Source organism: Bufo gargarizans, chromosome 5, assembly GCF_014858855.1.
Source record: "Bufo gargarizans isolate SCDJY-AF-19 chromosome 5, ASM1485885v1, whole genome shotgun sequence".
Taxonomy (NCBI): domain Eukaryota; kingdom Metazoa; phylum Chordata; class Amphibia; order Anura; family Bufonidae; genus Bufo; species Bufo gargarizans.
Window position 1 is genome coordinate 218941548 of NC_058084.1, and position 22832 is coordinate 218964379.

Below are 22832 nucleotides of genomic sequence, written 5' to 3' on the forward strand. Positions count from 1 at the left end.
GCGAATATCGGCACTTCGAGAATTTGTGAATATTTAGAATATAGTGATATATATTCGTAATTTCGAATATTCTAGATTGTATTTTCATCAGTAACCTCCCTTCTCGCTTGTGGGCCAATGAGAAGGCTGCAGTGTCTTTGTCTGAGCTTAGCAACATCCCTAGCAACCAATAGGAAAGTTGCCTACCCCTTACTATATAAGAAGCTCCCCAGCAGCCATTTTGTACAGTTTAAGTTCTGAGAGAGACAGCAGTGTCATTGCTGTGCTCTGTGCTTTCCCCACTACATTAGATAGATAGATAGATAGCTTATATATATAATAGTGGGAGATAGTCAGTGTAGGTTATATCCTGATATAGTGTAGCTGTTGCAGTGAAGTGTGTTAGGTAGTGTGATAATAATAATAATAATATTTATTTATATGGCGCCACCATATTCCGCAGCGCTTTACAAATTCATAGGGTTTATGTACAAAACAAAAGTAACTGGACCCTGCTCGCAAGAGCTTACAATCTATGATGAATTGGGGGTGACACATAAGGTAGTTGATTGTGATAAGTAGGATTTGAGCCATTATTGAACTGACAGGAGTGGTGCCAGCCGATCCACTTCGGGTTTGGCACTACTAGAGGACCGAGTTTAGGCCAGAGGAGTTGGTGGGGGAAAGGTTTAGTCTAGTCTGGGAAAAGTCATTTTAGGTAGCTTGATAAGCCTGCCTAAAAAGATGTGTTTTTAAGGCACATTTGAGGGTGGAGAAATTGTGAATTGACCTAGTATTCCGGGGCAGTGTATTCCAGAGAGTAGGTGCAGTTCGAGAAAAGTCATGAAGAGGGGAGTAAGAGGTACGAATTATAGAGGTTATTAATCTTAGGTCGCTAACAGAACGGAAAGCACAAGTAGGGTGCTAGATGGAGATGAGGGAGGAGATATATGGAGGTGCAGCACTGTGGAGAGCTTTGTGGGTGAGGGTTAGAAGTTTGAACTGTATTCTGTGGTGGATGGGCAACCGGTGAAGTGGCTGGCACAGACTAGTAGCATCAGTGTAGCGGTTGGATGGATAGATAAGCCTGGCTGCAGCATTTAGAACAGACTGAAGGGAGAGTTTAGTGAGAGGGAGACCGATTAGTAATGCATTGCAGTAGTCAAGACGAGAATGAATCAAGGCAACAACAAGAGTTTTGCAGTTTCCACCGTAAGAAAAGGGCGGATTCTGGCGATATTTTTGAGGTGCAGACGACAAGAGCGTGTAAGTGATTGAATATGGGTAACAAAGGAAAGATCGGAGTCAAATGTGGCCCCAAGAATTAGGATAGTGCTGCAGACCGAAATTGAAATATCAAGTTTAGGTGAGTTAGTAGATGGGGGGAAAGATGAGAAGTTCAGTTTTTGAGAGGATCAGTTTTAGATACAGAGATGACATGATGTTGGAGACAGCTGCCAGACAATTACTGGGGTTTTGGAACTAAAGCAGGGGTGATGTCAGGGGATGAAGTGTATAGTTGGGTGTCGTCAGGGGCTATATAGAGGGAGAAGAGTAGAGAACCTAGTACAGAGTCCTGAGGAGTAGAAGAAGAGCCAGCAAATGATACACTAAAGGAGCGGCCAGAGAGATAGGAAGAGAACCAAGAGAGAGCAGTGTCCTTTAGGCCAATTTAGTGGAGCATGGTGAGGAAGAGTTTATGGTCTACGGCATGGATGTCAAACTCATGGCCCTCCAGATGTTGCAAAACTACAACTCCCATCATTCCCTGATAGCTGTAGTATGCCCAGGCATGATGGGAGTTGTAGTTTTGCAACAGCTGGAGGGCCACGAGTTTGACATCCCTGGTCTACGGTATCAAACACTGCAGAGAGATCCAGCAAAATCAGTAGCGAATAGTCACCATTTCTTTTTGCTGTTAGGAGATCGTTAGACACTTTAGTAAGGGCTGTTTCTGTAGAGTGAATAGGGCAAAAGGAAGATTGTAAGGGGTCAAGAAGATAGTTTGCCGAAAGATAGCTTATTAAGCGAGAGTAGACAAGACATTCAAGGAGTTTAGAGATGAAGGGGAGGTTAGAAACAGATCGGCTCAAGAGATGGTTTGTTTAGTAGTGGGGTTATAATAGAGTGCTTGAAAGAGGATGGAAAGATACCAGAAATGAGAGAGAAAGTAAAAATTGTAGTTAGGTGAGTGATGACAGCCGGGGAGAGGGACTTTAGGAGGTGTGATGGAATAGGATCACTGCTAGTTCTTCCTCTGTTATAGGGTCTAACTGCATATGAAGCCATTTTTTATGTTCTGCCATGCCAACCATTTTCTCCAGTCTCAGGAAACTTCTTGCTTCTAGCTTGGAAAATGTAACAAAAGTGACCCACGCCTGTATTTTGCGAGCATTACGCGAATATTACATTGCCGATTTTTTGCAATCAAGAAAATAATCTCGAATTCCCGAATATATGATGAATATTCGCCCAAATATTTGTGAAATATCGCAAATTCGAATATAGCCCCTGCCGCTGATCACTATTTTGAAGTTGTTGCAGAGACTCCCATAATGAATCATCTTGTAGCGTCTTGTTGCTGTCTGCCTCTGTGTGGGCAGGTAATATTTGCATGTCGCTGTACAGTGGGCCCCCAGAATGAATTTTACTGGTGGGCCCTAGGCATTCCAGTCCAACACTGGCTCTACCTATAGTGGTGACAAAAGTATTGTTTTGATCAGCATGCTCAACCCTACCAAGCAATGTGCCTAATCGTTGGGGTGGTTGCACCTAAGGGTCGGAGTGGGTGCACCTAAAAGTCGGGGTGGTTGCACCTAAGGGTCGGGGTGGGTGCACCTAAAAGTCGGGGTGGTTGCACCTAAGGGTCGGGGTGGGTGCACCTAATCGTTGGGGTGGTTGCACCTAAGGGTCGGAGTGGGTGCACCTAAGGGTCGGGGTGGTTGCACCTAAAAGTCGGGGTGGGTGCACCTAATCGTTGGGGTGGTTGCACCTAAGGGTCGGAGTGGGTGCACCTAAGGGTCGGGGTGGTTGCACCTAACAGTCAGGGTGGGTGCACCTAATCGTTGGGGTGGGTGCACCTAATGACTAGGGTGAGTGCACCTAAGGGTCGGAGTGGGTGCACCTAAGGGTCGGACCCCATGACTAAGTGACCCAAGTTTGGTGACTTTAGTTTCAAATCTGTGCGACTGGGAGCAATTTGAAAATTTTCCCTGTCAAAGTCAATGGGAAAAACTTGGATTGCTTAGCCGTGGACATTTTTAGTGGCAGCAGGGATTGCTGAACGTTTTGATATAAGATTTGTGTAGGTGGGCCTGAAAATGAGGGAGTGGTGGCAGTTTAGAAATCATGTCCTGATTTTTCAGCTTTTGCCAGCTCCCACTCTAGCTTTGCCATTCATTCCTATGGGACAACTTTCGCCACAAGAACCACGATATTCCGTGAACCATTCGGCGAAACGTTCCACAAAGTAATAGGAATCCGATCGGAAACAATCTGCACGTTTTGGTAAATTTTTGTCTATGTAGTGTAAAAACTGTGGGAGGAGTTAGGGTGGCAAATTTGGCTATAATAAGAATAATATATATGTCAGATAACATTAAGTGGTCTTGCTATGCAAGAACACTTAATAAAGCTATGTGAATGGAAAAATAAAGCGGGGAGTGAAAAACAAAAATGTAAAAACGGAAAATCGCCCAGTTCTCTAAGAGTTAAAAAGTTGTACTCTCACTCCAGTAAGAGGGTGGAGTAGGAAAATTGGAGTAGCTTTTTTAGACAAAAGCGTTAGGTTTAAAGATACCGTAAGCCAGATTTATTAAACACCATGCAGTATTTGATAAATGTTGTATAAAGTATCTCAAAAGAGAGTTTATGCTGAGATGCAAACCACTGGTAGCACTCGAACAAAAAAGCAAGATTAAACTTTTCTAAAAAAACATTCAAAAAAAGCTTGGGAACAAAACTCTTTGGACAGATGAAACCAAGAATAACTTGTAGCAGAATGATGGGAAGAAGACAGTTATAAAGAGGGAAAGAAGAGCACATGATACAAAGCATACCCCATAATCTATTGAGGTTGAGGCAGCATTAAGCCATGGATGTATATGGCTGCCAATGAAACTGAGTCATTGGTGTTAATTGATGATGTGACTGAATATTGATATATTAGGATGGATTCTGAAATGGAAAAAAAAATAATACTGATGGATAGCATACAGCTAAAGCAACCCAATATGGAAGACTCTTTAATGGTCAAGTCAATCAATTGATTTCAATCTGATTGAGAATACATTTCAATACCTGAAGACAAAATTGAAAACAAAACAGAAAAACATACAGTAAATAGCAACTGAAGATGGCAGTAGTAAAGGCCTGGCAATGCATCTCAAGGAGAAAAAAATAAGCATTTGGTGATTTCCATGCTTTTCTTACTTCAGGCAGTCCTTAACTGCAAAGAATTATCATCAGAGTGTTAAAAATAATCTTAGTGTTAAAATTAAATATTATATCTTTATAATTATATTAATGTACTTTTTTTTTTTTTAAATGACGGTAAGATATAAAAATGTCTATAATTCCTAAAGAGTTAATGCAATATATTTGTAAAACCTTTTGAACAAAAGCTGAAAGTGTGCACTTCAATCAAATTTGATAGCTTAAAGAGGACCTTTCATCGGTCCAAACATTGTAAACTAAGTATCATGATATGTACAGCGGCGCCCAGGGCTCTCACTGTGCTTACTATTATCCCAGGGCGCCGCTCTGTTCTCCTGCTATGCCCTTCGGTATGTTTGGTCACTTGGTTATAGTAGGAGGAGACTGCCCTTGTTCTCCTGGGCGTCTCCTTTTCCCAGGCTGTAGCGCTGGCCAATCGCAGCGCAGAGTTCACAGCCTGGGAGAAAAAACCTCCCAGGCTGTGAGCTCTGTTCTGCGATTGGCCAGCGCTACAGCCTTGGAGAAGAAGACGCCCAGGAGAACAAGGGCAGTCTCCTCCTACTATAACCAAGTCCCCTGAGTCTCCGCCTACTATAACCAAGTGACCGAAGATACCGGAGGGCATAGTAGGAGAACGGAGCAGCACCCAGGGATAATAGTAAGTGCAGTGAGATCCCTGGGTACAGATCATGACACTTAGTTCACAATGTTTGGACCGATGAAAGGTCCTCTTTAAGTTTCATATCCACTGTGGTCGAGTATAGAGGCTAAATTCAGAGAATTCTGTCACTATCAGAAAAATTCAAAATCCGACTGCATTGCATCTAAGTAGTTTCAAATTTATTTAGGCCACATAGCCCTGCTGAAGAATGACTTGTTTTTCTAACTTTTTTAGAATCACGTGGACACAAGATGGGAAGGTCACAATTATACTTTACAGTAAACGAAATGTCACACAAAATGACTTGTCAGGTGCAACCCAAAAGCGGTATTGAGGTGTTCACAGTTTTTAGCATCTTCTGCACATCGGGAAAAGAGGTATATGACTTGAATGTATATAGAGGTCTATGCCAGTACATTAGTCTGTTTACTAATAGTACACATTCAGGTGTTAGGGCATAGCATGACAGTTGCAGCAAACACCTTCTGCTCATAACAAGTAAACTCATCACCCGTCATGAAGGTGTTAATTTTATTATTATTATTTTATATATAAATATTATCTCAATTGTAATAATGCACTTACTCTTAATTTAAGTTCTTCAGGACTACCCTTTGACTATATACTTTCAGGAGGTCCATGCTTATCTCTGCAAAGACTTTCCTAAATGTCTTTGCAGAGATGGCAGCTTCATGCTAGTCATGCAGCTTGGGGAGCGAGGAGCCCACTACCAATAACAGCAGGGCTCACCATGGGGAAGACAAGTTTTTTTTTTAGCCCCTCTGCTTTCTCCATTGCTGTATATAAAGGTCAGGAAGTGACAATGTCACTGCTTCCTGCTACAATCTGGGCAATAATGTGATCACTGGAGGCTGGGTATCTACATGAGCTGCTAGGCATTAACAAACCCACATCAGCACTGCAGTAAGGTTTTACATTATAATAGAAAAGCCCCTCTGTATTCACCCTGTAACTGGTTCTAATATATGAGGCCCAGTTCCAGGAGAAACAGCATAAAAAAATGTAATGTTTAAATGCCCCTCAAAACTCAATGGGGCACAAAGTTAAAAATTTAAAACAAATTTAAAAATGCCACCACGTGCAACACCCCAGCTTCTACTCTGATTATAACCTATACATTAACTATATCAAAATGACCTCTATGGAAAGGGAAGCAGGAAGATGGTTGACACTCAATTCCAGTGCGCGTTGGCACGGGAAGGAGAGAGCTCCAAAAAACAATGTAGCAAATTCCCAGCGGATGCTCGTTCTATTCAGTTCATATGCTTTTTTATTCCAATAAGTATATCCAATCAAAAAAGGACGTGTTTCGGCCCATCCAGCCTTCGTCAGCTGACGAATCTTATCAAGTAAATTATAGTAAGCAATATATGCCCTAATTTATGATCATTAAGGTCTCACCTCTCCCAATGATCACAAAAATGAGCACAGCCATTAAAAGGGTTGTGCCACTAATATAAATATATCCCAACAGATTTCACGGCCTTCTCTTCAAACAAGGATAGGCCATCAATTTTAAAATCCCGAAAAAAACCTTTAATCATATCTTGTATTGGAAAATGGGAGAACAATTGTTTGTGGGGTGCAATTGGAAAAAAAATCCCAATTCAGTCAAAGTGTTTTGGATTTTGTTTTTGCGGTGTTCAGTGTGAGCTAAAAATGAAAAATGGCAACCTTATTCTGCAGTCCAGTATGATTATGATGATACCAAATTTATATTGTTTTTTTTTATAGTTCTATACTATTTTTAAAATATAATTTTATGACTTTTTAATCACTTTTTATTAATTTTTTTTTAGGGGTGAGGTGCCTAAAAGCAGCCTCGGCACCTTCACAAGGTTAGAACCCTGTGATTTTGCTGCAGGGACTACGATTGAAAGATAGAATGAGCCCCCTCCCACTGTGTGACCATTCAGGTGCTGAGGTCACTATTGACCATGGCAATCTGAGGAGTTAAATGGCTGGTTTCTGAGTTAGAGATCATGATCCTTGTAGCTGACAAATGACTTTTGAGCTATTTGGTTGTTGCTAATAAATGTTGTGATTGTAGAATTTAATCAACTAATACAGTCCTGATCAAAAGTTTAAGACCACTTGAAAAATGGCAAAAATTCATATTTAGCATGGCTGGATCTTAACAAGGTTCCAAGTAGAGCTTCAACATGCAACAAGAAGAAATGGGAGTGAGACAAAACATTTTTTGAGCATTCAATTAATTGAAAATACAGTCATTTGGAATTTCTTAAATGATCCTGAGGGTTATGGAACAAAAAAGTCAAGTGGAAGACCCACAAAAATTTCATCAGCACTGAGCCGAAGGATCCGATTGGCTGTCCGTCAAGACACTGGACATTGCATGTTGAAGCTCTACTTGGAACCTTGTTAAGATCCAACAATGTAAAATATGATTTTTTGCCATTTTTCAAGTGGTCTTAAACTTTTGATCAGGGCTGTAATAAAAAATGCATATGCAGCAAAGTACGCAAAAAATGATTGCAGCAAAATCATTCCTACTTTTGTATGCAAGCACATACAGTATGTATAGTAATGAGCCTGTAAACAGTAATACAAGTACAGTGGTGTTTGAATTGTAACTATGCCTGTTTGTAAAGTATTCAGGAGTATTAAAGTAGTGCATGGAAGTTTGTGAACCCTTCAGAACTTTCTGTATTTCTGCATAGATTTGGCCAAAAACTACAGCAGATTTTCACAGAGGTTAGACATGGTCATTTATTTATTGAAGAAAAAGATTAAGTTGATTGAGTTAATGTCATATTTCGAAATTTATTCACGCTTCGTTTACTGGTAAAAGGTGAATTGTGTTATGGATTCAATTCTATGATTGAATGCATAACGGAATTCCTTTAGAGTCATTTCATTATTTATTCCGTCATAATAGAAGTCTTTGGGCTGCATAACGGATCAATCCCATTTCCGTTATGCAGGGGAGTCCTCTCCTGCATAACGGGACGGATCCGTTATGCAGCCCATAGATTTCTATTATGACGGCATGAATAATGAAATGCCTCTAAAGGCATTCCGTTATGCATTCCGTCATAGAATTGAATCCATAACGCAATTCACCTTTTACCAGTAAATGAAGCGTGAATGAAATTTGCTCATCTCTAAAAATGATCCAATATCACATGTACGTAAGTGGCCATTCTAAAACATTAACTTTATTATTCTTTATCCATTCTTTGGTAGATTGTGTTCTCTCCTATCTATATAGCTTGTTTAGAGCTTGTTTTTTGCAGGACAAGTTGTAGTTTTTAATGGCGTCATTTTGGGGTACACATAACTTTCTGATTTAACTTTTATTAACTCTTTCTGGGAGGGAGATGGGAAAAACAGCAATACTGCCACTGAGTTTTTACATTATAAATTTTACGGCGTTCATTTTTCATGTCAGTACAGTTACAGTGATACCAAATACATATAGATTTTTTTTACGTTTTACTACTTTTTTTGCAATAAAACCCCCTTTTTATTAAAGAAAAAACTTTTATATTTTCTTTATATGGAGTTGTGTGAGGGCTTGATTTTTGGGGGGCGACTTGTATTTTTTATCGGTATCATTTTGGAGTAAATGGCGTATTTATCGCTTGTTCTAAAAAAAATTCGGTGGCAACTAAGAATAAATTTGCAATTCTGTCTTTTTTGTATACGGCGGCCACCGTAGGGGATAATTTACATGATATTTATGTAGTCTGGGCTGTTACGGACACAGCAATGCCAAACATATGGGGATTTTTTGTTAGAATTTTTTTTCCATTGAAAAGCGCATTTTCAATGGGAAAAAAAGCTTAATTTTTTAATGGGATTTTTGAATTGAATAAATTAGTTGTTGTTTTTTGTTACCACTTAATAGTCCCTTAAGTCCCACAGGGAACCGACAGCTTTTTGATTGCTTTTAAAATGCAATGCACTATCCATACAGTGCATTACATTTTAATGGCAATGCTATTCTGACATTGACCATCAGGCTGTGCTGTAAATTACTGAAGGCTGGTCTGGGGCCTATATCAGACCCCAGGCAGCCTTCACACATCAGCACCCTGCGATCGCATTTGCAGGGTACCGCATGTACGTCAGCACGTTACATGCGGTGGGTGCCATTGCCCACTGCATGTAACGTGTTAAACAGCCCGGATCAGCACTACTGCTGGTCCAGGCTGTTAGAGCACGGCCGTGGCTATCTTGTGAGAGCTGGGTCCCCACCGTAAAAAGCATAGGCCCAGCCTAAGGCCCCTTAGTGACCGCCATTAAAAAGGCATATGGGTGATCACTAAGGGGTTAAAGTTTGCTGGTATAATTGAGAATTAATTGTTCCATCAATGGTGGCAAACCTTTCTCGGCCAAAATAGGCCACCCTATAATACCACCACTGTGTTTCATAGATGGGATGATTTTTTTATGCTGGAATGCAATGTTTTCCTTTCTCCAAACATAATGCTTCTCAGTTAACAAAAATGTACTTTTTTAGTCTCATTTGTACACAAAGCATTGTGCCAATTGCCTACTGGCTTGTCCAGTGATCTTTAGCAAACAGCACATGAACATTAACATTATCTGAAGCGAGAGAGGCTTTTAGTTGCTTAGAGGTTACCTTGGCTTCTTTTGCGGACTATCACACCCCTTGCTTTTGGCTTAATATTTTTTAGTTGACCACTCCTGGGAATGTAATAATGGTCTTAATTTGTACACAATCTGTCTGACTGTGGAATGGTGAAATCTAAACTTTTAAGAGATTATTTTGTAACCTTTCCCAGCAAAATGATCATCAACCCGCTCATACCTGATTGTCATTCCATTAATTAAAAAACACCTGACTCTAATTGCACATTCATATCATCTGCTAATCTTAATGGTTCACATACCTTTGCCACTCTCAGACATGTGATATTGGATCATTTTCCTCAATACCAGTAAATGACCATTCTAATACTTTGACACATTTGTTATCTTAAAAAAAACAAAAACACACAAATGCAATGGCACTCTGCAACCGGTACTCTGCAACCAGCACTCTGCCCTGCCTCTATGCTGGATGTTGAATGAGGCATTAGTGTACATTTTGGTCAAAGCGTAATAAGCCACTCACCACGTCAAGGTCGCCTCTATGAGTGGTTCCTAACACTACTTCCTACCTGTTATGGGCCATGACAGCCACACAAAGTCCAGGGAGCGCAGGTACAGCATGCACGCCAGGCACACTCTGCTTTTAACCCCGTCCGGTGCCATAACAGCTTCCATCGGATCCAGGGATGCAAGTACCAACATGCATGCTGAGCCCACTTTATACTTCTCCTGGAGCCAAATGGCTACTGGTAGGCGCTATAAAAGGAGACTCAGTTTTATACTGACTTTAAAACCAGCCTCCAGGGCAGACTAACTGGTCAGGTGTGCATGACTGCATGGAGATCGCCACGCCTCCAATATATACTACGTAGAAAAAAATGTGGGGGGTTCAGTCAGCACAACACTGTATGCAGGTGCACATTGCTATGGCGAAATACACATACAAACGTAAAAACACAAATGCAATGGCACTCTGCAACCAGCACTCTGCCCTGCCTCTATGCTGGATGTTGAATGAGGCATTAGTGTACATTTTGGCCAAAGCGTAATTAGCCACTCACTATGTCTAGGTCGCCTCTATGAGTGGTCCCTAACACTAGTTCCTACCTGTTATGGGCCATGACAGCCACACAAAGTCCAGGGAGCGCAGGTACAGCATGCACGCCAGGCACACTCTGCTTTTAACCCCATCCGGTGCCATAACAGCTTCCATCTGATCCAGGGATGCAAGTACCAACATGCATGCTGAGCCCACTTTATGCTTCTCCTGGAGCCAAATGGCTACTGTTATCTTCATCTACTTTTAGGACTTGTGTGAAAATCTGATATAGTTTTCAGTCAAATTTATGTAGGAATATAGAAAATTCTGAAGGGTTCACAAACTTTCAAGCACACTGTATTCATTGTTTTGCCTCCAAGCTATAAGGACGTATAACAGTTTAGACCTTCTCACTTTTACCATACCAGTAATAGCATTGCCAGAAGAAAAAAAAATGATATTTGATGTGTAAAATAAGGAGTATCAATAACATGGTGATCATGCATATCTTCTTGCTATTTCTGTTTAGGATCTCAACTATGAATTTAGTTACCAAGTAGGGCAATTATCAAGAAAGACTCTGTATAAAGGAAGAGACATTCAGTATTATTTTAATTTGCCCTCTGGTGATCCGTCTAGTGGATACCAAGGTAATTATTTTTATAATTCAATATATATAATGTATTTCCATCGAATGTTCAACCTGTTCTTTACAGCCTAAAATATCATGGTTTATATGGGGTGAGAGTGAGGACTGAAAATATAGTATGCCATCAAGGAAGTGTCTTATCACTTAAAACATAAAAACAAACATACAGTTGTACACTTTTGCATGAATTTTTTTTATAACATTATCTTTTTTATATAATGGCAAACATAAGTCAGTTGCGCACCAATCCAAAAAATGAGAGACTTTAATATATCAAGAATATCAAGTATAAGGTGTTATGTAATTTAAGTGGATCTTTTTTTTTTCAAAATTACCACCATATACCTGATTTGTCCTTTTTTAAATGTGTCTTGTTTTTCAGTTACTGTTTTCACACAAATAACAAATATATATGGATCTCAAACACAGCAATGCCCAGTAAACGTGTCTGTGCTACCTATTGTCTTCAGCAACACATCTGGTAACCTGTTGCCACAGCTGGAACTGTAAGTGTCTCGGAAGTTGTAAGAGGAAGTATCAAAGTTTTCTATTACCTTAACTTTATTTTTCTTTGCATAGGTTTCAAGAGAGCTTGACAAATCTTTCTACACTTGTGTTAATGGGAAATCACATTGAGATTCGAAACTATGTTGTGTTGTTAACCACAGTCCTTAATCGACTTTTTGAAGAGAACAGTAAAATGGCTTTTGAGCTACAATCAAAAATTAGAAAGAAACTCATTTTCATTGTTCAAGGCTTATCTTTTAGCAACCAGGTAAAGTGTTCTAATCTAGCTCTATAAATATATATGTATAGAACATAACAAGTATTGTGGAATTTCAAAATATTAAATGAATATATATTAATTCAACAAAATATCTAATTTTATTGTAACATTATAATTCTGATACCTTAAAGGGACTCTGTCACTAGGTAATTCATTGTTAAACCAGACCCAATACTCTGTAGGACTGTCTCAGCTGAATGTAATGATACTTTTGAATTATCAATCCATTGCATCATTCTGGGGAAAAAGTACAAATATTTTAATTCATATGCAAGTGAGCAATTACATACACCATAGACTGGCCCAAGCCACCATGTGCAGGTTTGCTCGACTTACCTCTTCTGCCTGCCCCTCCCTCTCTTTCTGTATTGACAGGGCCAGGGGAGATGGCTATCAAGGAACCTGGTCATTTAAATCAGTAAGGAGAGGAAGGGGCTGGCAGATTAAGCAGGAGCAAAGGTACACAGGGTGTCTTAGAAGTGCTCTCAGTGCACTTTTTCTTCAGAATGAAACAATGGCTTAGAGAGTGAAAAGTATAATTGCATCAATGAAATTCCCTACAGGTATACTTTAAAAAAATTGTGTGTTTTTAACAGAGATTATTTATTGGTACTGAACATATAAATCCCCAAAATAAGTAATCATAGTGAGTACTACTATATTGTAATTATTGAATTCCAAACAAAACATCTTAATTTTTTGTTCAACATTTCCATTGTAGGATGAACTAAATGATATTGTCTCAATGCTGAGAGATCTCCTTAATACTACAAACCAGGTGCGTCTAACATTATAGCAAAACAATTAAAACATGGGCTATCATAATATGGTGCCACCATGGTCATTTCTGTGACAGTTGCTTCTCACAACAGCTGAGCCAAGATATACTCATGCTGGTGATGCTACGGAGGTTCGTCCCTGTCTGCCATTGGCTGCTCACATTGACACCGGATGTTTTCATCCGTGTGCAGGGAAAAGCAACAGTGGCAGTGCGGGGACCAGGAGGCAGCGCCGGGAGTGGGGACCGGGGTAAGTATATTCCGTGAGGGGACATTTTATACTCTTGGAGAACCCCTTTAATTCTGGTTACTCAATTCTCCAGGCTCCAACACTGTTCTGGCAATAATTTCCTGTTTCCATCAGCCTTGCTCATTACAGGGGTATTCTGGTTGTTAAACTGTAAGATCGGTGGGGGTCCTACTGTTGGGGCCCCACCAATTCTAAGAATGGTGTCCCCTCAAAGCCCCCTGAAATGAATGGAGCGGCAGGTTGGACATGCAAACATCTTTATGAGAGTTCCAGAAATAGCAGAGTACTGTACTCGGCTGTCTCCAAAACTCCTGTAAAGATAAATGGAAAGGCACGAGCGGCAGTGCACATGCTCAACCTGCCTTTCTATTCATTTTGAGGGGCTCAGAGACATAAGACGTTTCCATTCGAATTGTCATGATTGGTGGTGAAATAGAAATCTAAATAGTTCTGCTCTCCAATATCTTTGTGTAAGGAAAATTATAAATCTCAACCGCAGTCAGCCAAAGGTGTTCTCATGTCAAGTTCTGCTGAGCATCTGCCCCGTCCTGCTCAGTGTGTTCACTTTAATTTACTAACAAAAAGGTGTAAAAGGGGCTGGCCCAAGACAAGGGTGCAGGAAGTGATGACATACAGGAAGTGATGACATAGGAAGACAAGACACCATCATTTAGAATAACATAGCCAGCTAACAAACACATGTATACAATAATCTACCATTACCACTGGAGCGAACTTTATCCAGCCTTGCTCAGTGATCAATGCCAGATAAAGTTACTATGAACCACATGCATGTTTATTTACAGTACAGCGTCATTATCTCCAGCGGCTGATCAGGCGCACTAGAGACAACAAATACACGTTCCTTTTGTTTATATTGTTCTCTTAACAAATGCATCCACGCCAAGCCAATAAATCTGCGTCTTGCGCGGGGGCCCTAGCCGGCGTCCATACATGAGCCAACAAAACACTGCTCTGCTGAACACATCAGTCTCCCCAGGCCCACAGCCCAGCGCTTAGCACATGGACCATTCGCGGACGGAGACCCCTGCGCCCAGCAGCTGTGACAGGACATACACGGGAAGATATCCACTCCAATGGTTTACCCTGACACTGAGAGACATGATGACAATACACGATATATTAAATACACATTCTAATAAAATTTCCACAACAGTGGGAGCCCCAGTTGTAGGACTCAAAACCAATGTACTAGTTATCCTCTAATTTTTAGCAACCGAATATAGAAAGTGTGCATGCTGTGATACCTATGACTAGGCCACTGTATATTTATACGTAGATAGATAGATAGATAGATATAGATACATATCTCTCTCTACCTACATGTTCATATGAACAAAATGCTGGAATATGATACACACTACTCACAAAAATGCTTTTATTGTCTGCTGAGGCATGGCATCCCACTCTTCTTTAAGGGTGTCGCTCAGGTCATTGAGTTTCTGGGGTACAGAGTTATGAGCCTCTACTTGGTGACTCAGCTGATCCCATAGGTTTTCAATGGAATTCAGGTCTGGAGAAAGTACAGGTGACTCCATTTAAGGTACCCCAGTCTCCATCAGCTGTTCTCTAATGATACGACCTTGACCTTGTCCATGAAATTAGGCCTGTGTTGTTCATGCAGAGGCACAATGAATGGATTAATTATATTATTTAAGTAGTATGGGCTTGTCACACCACCACCACCAAAGGCTCGTCTGGTGACAACAGTTAGCACTCTCTTTGACATCTCCAATATTGTTGGCGGCCATAATTTCTGATTAGCGTGCATCAACTTTTATCAGTGAACAGCACTGAGGCTCCTCGTCCCTCATCCATTGTAGATTCTCCCTAGCCCATGCAAGACGATGACTCCTGTGGTCAGGTCGTCTAGCACGCAGACCATGCTGATGTAAACGGTTTTAAATGGTCTGACATGACACTTGGGTGCCTTGAGCTGTGTGGCATTCATCCTCCAGTTTCGCAAGGTATTGTTCACAATTAATCAGTCATCAGTCTGGGATGTGGCCAAAGGATATCCACTTCTATGCCTTTCTGTGACTCTTCCAGTCTTACAGTAACTCTGTTGCAATGTGATCATAACACTCTGTGACACGCTGAGCTCAATGTGTCACGGATGCAGTGTGGGTGGGAAACTCCACACCGAGCACAGGAGGAAAGAGAATAGGAACTAGGTCTGGAAACTAGGGTAAAGGAGAAGGTCACCTCCTAGAACAACCCTAAAACAACCCTAACTATCAGTATGAACTGACCTCGTTGGTAGGAAAGTTCATAAACAGGAACCTAGAGCCCTAACACACCCTGTAGGGCCCTGGTATAGTGACAGGACTTGAGAAAACCTATTACTCCACCAGAAGGATAAACTGAAGTTTACCTCAGGCCAAGATCCAAAAGACAGGGAAATACAACAAACAAAATACAAATAGGGAAGACGACACTTAACTTCACGAGAAGCAAAGGCAGCACCAATAGCTCAACCAAGATCCAACCAGATAGCCCAGAGTCCATAAACTGAAGCTATAAGCTGCACCACCAAAAGGGGTTAGCAGTAATAAATAGGGGAAGTTAAATGACAAAACCAACGACACCCGCCAAAGGTGCGGTCATTAGAGACGGCCTTGCGGTTTGCCTAATAGTAGTTTCGCGGCGAAATTTTCTCGTTCACGATTCGGCGAACATACGAACATATGGCGATGTCTGCCGGCGCCATATTCTTTTGCACTGTGCCGAAATTTGACCCATGAAACATCCATGAGATGGGACAGGACAGCCAATTGAGACATTTCAGCACATGGACACACCCCCTACCCTATAAATAAACCTGATCTGGCTGCCATTTTATATTCAGTCTTTTGCCAGTGTAGGGAGAGGTTGCTGTGTGGAGCAGGGACAGACTGTTAGGGACACCAAATGCTAGATAATAGGGCCACAAACGTCCTTTTAAGGACTGGTATAGGTGTGCTATCAATAGGTGTGAAATACAGAGGGGTGTGATATACTTATAATATACTTTTTAACATAGAAAGTATTAGGGCTGCAGCTAACGATTATTTGAATAATCGATTAGTTGCCGATTAATTTCTACGATTAATCGATTAATTGGGAAAAACGACAAAATTACAAAACAGAGAGGTTTATATGATCTTACTTGAAAAATTATGTTCAAAGGCCATATTAAAACAAATTGTGGACGACACTATTATGGGGGATCTGTGGACGACACTATTATGGGGGATCTGTGGACGACACTATTATGGGGGATCTGTGGACGGCACTATTATGGGGGATCTGTGGACGGCACTATTATGGGGGATCTGTGGACGACACTATTATGGGGGATCTGTGGACGACACTATTATGGGGGATCTGTGGACGACACTATTATGGGGGATCTGTGGACGACACTATTATGGGGGATCTGTGGACGACACTTATGGGGGATCTGTGGATGACACTTATGGGGGATCTGTGGACGACACTTATGGGGGATCTGTGGACGACACTTATGGGGGATCTGTGGACGACACTTATGGGGGATCTGTGGACGACACTATTATGGGGGATCTGTGGACGGTGCAGTTATGGAGAGGGGGATCTGTGGACGGCGTAGTTATGGAGAGGGGGATCTGTGGGTGGCGCAGTTATGGAGAGGGGGATCTGTGGGTGGCGCAGTTATGGAGAGGGGGATATGTGCACTGTTATGGGCATAACAGTGCACAGATCCCTTTCCTCATAACAGTGCACAGATCCCCCTTCCCATAGCAGTGCCATACACAGACCCCCCCTCCTCCCCATAGCAGTGCTATACACAGACCCCCCTCCCCATAGCAGTGCCATAGACAGATCCTCCCCCCTCCCCATAGCAGTGCTATACACAGACCCCCCTCCCCATAGCAGTGCCATAGACAGATCCTCCCCCCTCCCCATAACAGCCCCGGCCCGATGCTTATAAGTCGGACTAATCACTGCATCTTTTTTTTACCTTTTTACAATTACGCTCCTGTAACAGCCAGGCAGAGCGGACGGAGGCGTAACGTCACTCACTCACGTGACGCACCTGCTCCGCCCACTTCATGAATGAAGGAGGCGGAGCAGGCGTGTCACGTGAGTGAGTGACGTTACCCCGCCGTCCGCTCTGCCTGGCTGTTACAGGAGCGTCATTGTAAAAAGGTAAAATAAAGATGTAGCGCCCGCCCGCATAGCAACGAATCGGCGATTATTCTATAACTGGATTCGTCGACAACGAATCCAGTTATCGAATATAATCGATTACATCGATTAATCGTTGCAGCCCTAGAAAGTATATTATAGTGCATTTGTATTGTGCAGCAGTTGTGTGCGGTTCTGCTGCAATACCGCAGTTATACAGAGGGAAAAACGCTATTGGAACAACTAATTGCAACTGGTGTGATATATCAGTTGCCCCCCCCAAAAAACTGATTGAGGCAAGGCTGTGATATACCTATAATATAATTTCTATATAGTGCATTTGTATTGTGCAGCAGTTGTGTGCGGTTCTGCTGCAATACCGCAGCTATGCAGAGGGACAAACGCTATTGGAACAACTAATTGCAACTAGTGTGATATACCAGTTGTAACGGACCGTTTCAGCAGACAAGGGGTTAAAATCCGTTTAGGCGATATGCCCCTTTCAGAGAGACAGGCACAGCTACTGCAGAACACCAACCTCCCGAACTGGATACAAAATAGCACTCCAAACTGGAACCTCACAAATAGCTGCCGGCAGACGAACAGGAAAAGCGTATCAGTCAGCTTACACTCCTGGCAATCAGTCTCCAACAGCATACAGGGAATCCCCCCAATAACGAGACAAGGCTCCGTCTTGAGGGTCAAGCAGTGGTCTGACGTGCTGGCACACCCAGCCTGGTTTTTATTACAGTTTTGCAAATACAGAACAGATACAACACATCCCCACAATGCATCATGGTTTCCTCCTCTCTGCCTGGGAGACAACCGAGGGTAATCCAATTATCTCTCAGGACAAAGGGGAGATCGCCAATACACATGTGGAGACAACAGGACAGACATCACCATTTAAACACACCATGGGACAATGGGACAATAGAAACACACCCACACAAAATCCTCCCCTCTGCCGATGATGATTATTTGAACACAAGGGCGAATATAATTATCAAAGGCAGAGAAATACAGTTTTATAAAACATATCACAGGAACACCAAAACATGCAATAACCCCATAACCAATATATCCTCGGAACCGGGGGATCTGGGTGAACCACATGTCCAAAATTCACCCACATCCGTTCAGTAGTTTGGAAGATACAGTTACACTGAAAATATACAAGTTATACCGAAAATAGTCACTAATAAATGTGTCCCCTGTTTGGTAGTTTCAAACTACTGAATGATGTCTCTGTGCACCAAATACAGGCAAGATAGCACCGTGTTGAAAAGTCAGAACAGTGTATGTGAGCTAAAATGGCCGCTATCTATTGTTCTCACCATGTGCTTCATCCAAGCAAGTAAGGCAAAGGATGCAATCCAGGGACAGAGGGCTCCGTCCCAAGTGCCTTAAGACCCAATAACTTAAGGGACCATAATCCCAGGGCAGGAGGCTGGTAAACAGCCCCCTCCAAAACACCGTGGCGAGGTTGGTTTCGCCACACCAGTTGTCCCACAAAAAAACTGATTGAGGCAGAGGAGTGATATACCTATAATATAATTTCTATATAGTGCATTTGTATTGTACAGCAGTTGTCTGAGGTTCTGCTGAGATACCGCAGCTATACAGAGGGACAAATGCTATTGGAACAACTAATTGCAACTGGTGTGATATACCAGTTGCCCCTCAAAAAACTGATTAAGGGGTGCGATATACCTGCTTCCACAAAATACTAATTGGGTGGTGTGATACACCGGATTCCACAAAATATTGATTGAGGGGTGTGATACACCAGCTTCCACCAAATATAGATTGAAGCCTGCGATACACCAGCTTTCACCAAATATTCATTAAGGGGTTTCATATACCGGCTTCCAGCAAATACTCATTATTGAGTTCTAAATACCTGTTACCACAAAATACTGATAGAGGGGATTGATATACCGGCTTCCACCAAATATTGATTGAGGCCTGCGATACACCAGCTTCCACCAAATATTGATTAAGGGGTTTAATTTACCATCTTCCAGCAAATACTCATTATTGGGTTTTATATACCTGTTTCCACAAAATACTGATAGAGGGGATTGATATACTGCCTTCCGCAAAATATTGATTGAGGCCTGTGATATACCTGCTTCCACAAATACTGCTCTTCTATAGGGACTTTGTCACAGGATCATTTTGAAAATTACAGGCAGAGGAAGAGGCAGGCCATTCTGCAGGGGTGGTAGGGGTCGGGCAGGTGCACCAGGCCGAAGCCTAAGTGGGAAGTTGGAGAAGAACGCACTAGAGTTGGTTGAGTGGCTCAGTCAGCCTTCCGCTTCTGCACCCTCCTCATCCTCTGTATCAGCACCCTCCTCACTCTGCTGTGTGCACCCCCAAAGACACCACCACCACCACCATAGTCCCTCCACTCGAATCAGAGGAATTATTTTCCCATTCATTCCCAGACCTTACTGATGCGCAGCCATTCTTGGCATCGGATGAGGAAGAGGAGTTAGCAACGGTCGCCACCCAGCGGTCTGACGACAGTACCCAGATCAGCCCAAGGAGGGTGGTCCCCACTGTTGCTGCCTACTCCGAGATCTCTAGTGTCAGTGGTGGTGAAGGTGGCGATGATGACCTGTCGATGGACGTCACGTGGGTGCCCACAAGAGAGGAGGGGAGTTCAGAGGGAGAGACAGAGCAGCAGATACGGAGGAGAAGGAGGCGAAGCAGGCAGAACTTGCAGTGCACAGGAGACAAAAAGCAGACTGCAATTGTATCTGGAGCGAGCTTTCCAACATGCACGGTCACATCTTGTGCTCCCAGGATGCCGGCACATGGCTCCGCAGTGTGGGCTTTTTTTAATGTGTCAGCTGCTGACAATAGTGTTGCCATTTGCAGCCTGTGCTGTCAATGCATAAGTTGCGGTAAGCCCAACACTCACCTAGGGACGAAGAAGGCACCTGGCCTCCCATCACCGAGCCCATTAGGAGCAACACCGTCATAACCTACAAAGCCACACTCCCGGCCCTCCACTTCCTGCCAAGAAGAGCAGGCTTTAAACTTTACTGGGATCCCTGGTGTTGTCCGTGGATGGGGGGGGGGGACCAAGGGCGACATTCTCCTGGGTGATAAGCAGGAGCCAGGCCGCTCCAGCGCTTCCAATTTAGTGCAAATGGGGACCTTCATGCTCCAGTGTTTGAAGAGGGACCACCGTATAAAAAGCATAAAGGGCAAGGACCAGTACTGGGTGGCAATGTAAGACCCCGTTGCAAACACAAAATGGGGGACATGTTACCAGCATCACAGAGGGCTGTCAAAATACAGCATTTCCAGGCCGTGCTTCAAGAGATGCTGGATTCTGCTGTTGCGGCGCTGGAAGATGAATTTCCACCCACAGAGAAACAGTTGCGGGTACCAATCCTACCGCGTATGCAAGAAGATGGTGGTTTGAAGATGTGTTGGTCACTTCAGATATGAGATCATTCTTGCAGCCAACCCATCGACAGCAGCCCTCTGGATCCAGCCTCAGGGAACGCCTAGCCCGACAATGTCTGACTACATCTGGTTAACGGTTGATATGGATGCTCTGAGAAACGAGGAACCCCTTTGACTACTGGGTGTGCAGGCTTGACCTGTGGCCAGACCTGGCGCAATTTTCCATGGAACTCTTGGCTTGACCCTCGTCGAGTATCCTGTCCGAAAGGACGTTCAGCGCAGCAGGGGGGATCCTAACCGATAAGCGCACTCGCCTAGCTCACGACAGTGTGGACTACCTCACATTTCTAAAAATGAATGAGGCATGGATCTAAAAGGAATTGAACACCTGTGACGACCAGGTTTAATTGAATTTCACCTGATACCATTGTTTTTTTTTTTTTTTTGAGTGGGGATTTCGTTATCCATGTTTTTAATCCAATTTTATATTTTTAGTTTTCTTAAACATATGTATTTGACATGTATTTGTACTGGCCTGCAGTAAAATTGATATCCAATGACCGTCTAATATACCTTCAGCCACTTATTCACTTGATGTTTTCTGTCCGATGAATGCCTAATGTTTGGGGCCTGTACTCCCGTGGCCTAAAATAACATTTTTCTAGGCTGCAGCAGGGCACATTTTTGAGAGTTTCCCTTTAAAACGCATAAAAAATGGCCCCTGATTAAAAATACATATTTTTTGTAGAAATTTTTGCCATTGATCCCCCTCTGGTATGTCACTGTCCATGTTGAGGGATGATTTGTGCACTAGTAGTCATTACTAAAACAACACAGGCACAAATGATCCGCAAGGAACCATTCAGATTAACCCACATGTTGCCATTCTTTCTGATCTCCTGTCACCTGTCACTGGAGTGTCCATGACATAGTGGCCACTTCCGTCTGAGAACATCCTGCTTGAAGCCAGGCAAGGTACTGTTGATCAATTGTTAAGTGGCATCTTGGTCTCATCATGTCAAAATGTGAACAGCATGATGAAGAGGACTGTTTAAATACCAATACCAAAAACATCAAGTTCTACAAAAAATTACTGAAACATTGAACAGTTGAACATGTGCATTCCAAAGTTTAGAGAGGGTCATATTAAGTTCATCTGTAAAGGTTAGAGTGCATTTTAGGTTCATCCTGAAATTTCACCCACAAGCCAAATATCCTTAACTTTTTGTGAGTAATATATATATATTGGTATTGATGTAATTGTACTGACCTAGAGAGTAAAGTTATCATCATTGCTAAAAAATGAACACCGCAAAATTTGTTATGTAAAAATTCAGTGTTCTTATTGCTGTTCCCCCCCCCCCCCAAAAAAAAAGTTTATAAAAGTTAATCTGTAAGCTATGTGTACCCTAAAGTAATGCCATTAAAAATTACAACTTGTCCTGTAAGCTGTCAAATGGCTACATCAATGGAAAAATAAAAACATGATAGCTCTTGAAATGTGACAAAGAAAAAATAAAATAAAAATAAAAAAAGATGCTTGGTTACTAAGGCCCAAAACAAGATTGTGACTAAGGGGTTAATAGCAATCAACAAGCAAAAATTTATTAATTTGTGTTACTAGTCAAGCTGAACATCATTAGCTTAATGTCTAGATCATGAGGTGATTAATCCAGATCAGTGCTGAGGACTTCAAATAAGGGAGTTGGCCAAGAGATAAAAAATACAATAAGGCCGAATGCACACGGCCGTGTTCCATGGCCGTGAACGATCCGTGGTATGCCGGCCTGGATTCCTGCGACAGCAGGAGCGCACAGCGTCATTGGTTGCTATGACACCGTGCGCTTCATGCCGTCGCTGCACTACAGTATTACACTCGTATGATCTATACCAGTGTATTACAGTAGTGCAGCGGCGGCATGAAGCGCACGGCGTCATAGCAACCAATGACGCCGTGCGATCCTGCTGTCAGCAGGAATCCAGGTCGGCATACCGCAGCCGCTCATGGCCGCTGAACATGGCCGCGTGCATTCGGCCTAACTCTATTGAACTAATAATA

The 22832-nt window shown here is 42.4% G+C and overlaps 1 protein-coding gene across 1 annotated transcript in view; it reads left to right on the forward strand.

The window, feature by feature from the left end:
• PKD1L1 (polycystin 1 like 1, transient receptor potential channel interacting) overlaps positions 1-22832 on the forward strand; it is a 405256-nt gene that overhangs the window by 169033 nt on the left and 213391 nt on the right. The window contains exons 29-33 of the mRNA XM_044295257.1: positions 5309-5451; positions 11245-11365; positions 11747-11870; positions 11944-12139; positions 12873-12929. Coding sequence (XP_044151192.1) covers positions 5309-5451; positions 11245-11365; positions 11747-11870; positions 11944-12139; positions 12873-12929 — 641 coding nt within the window. The remainder of the gene's footprint in view (positions 1-5308; positions 5452-11244; positions 11366-11746; positions 11871-11943; positions 12140-12872; positions 12930-22832) is intronic.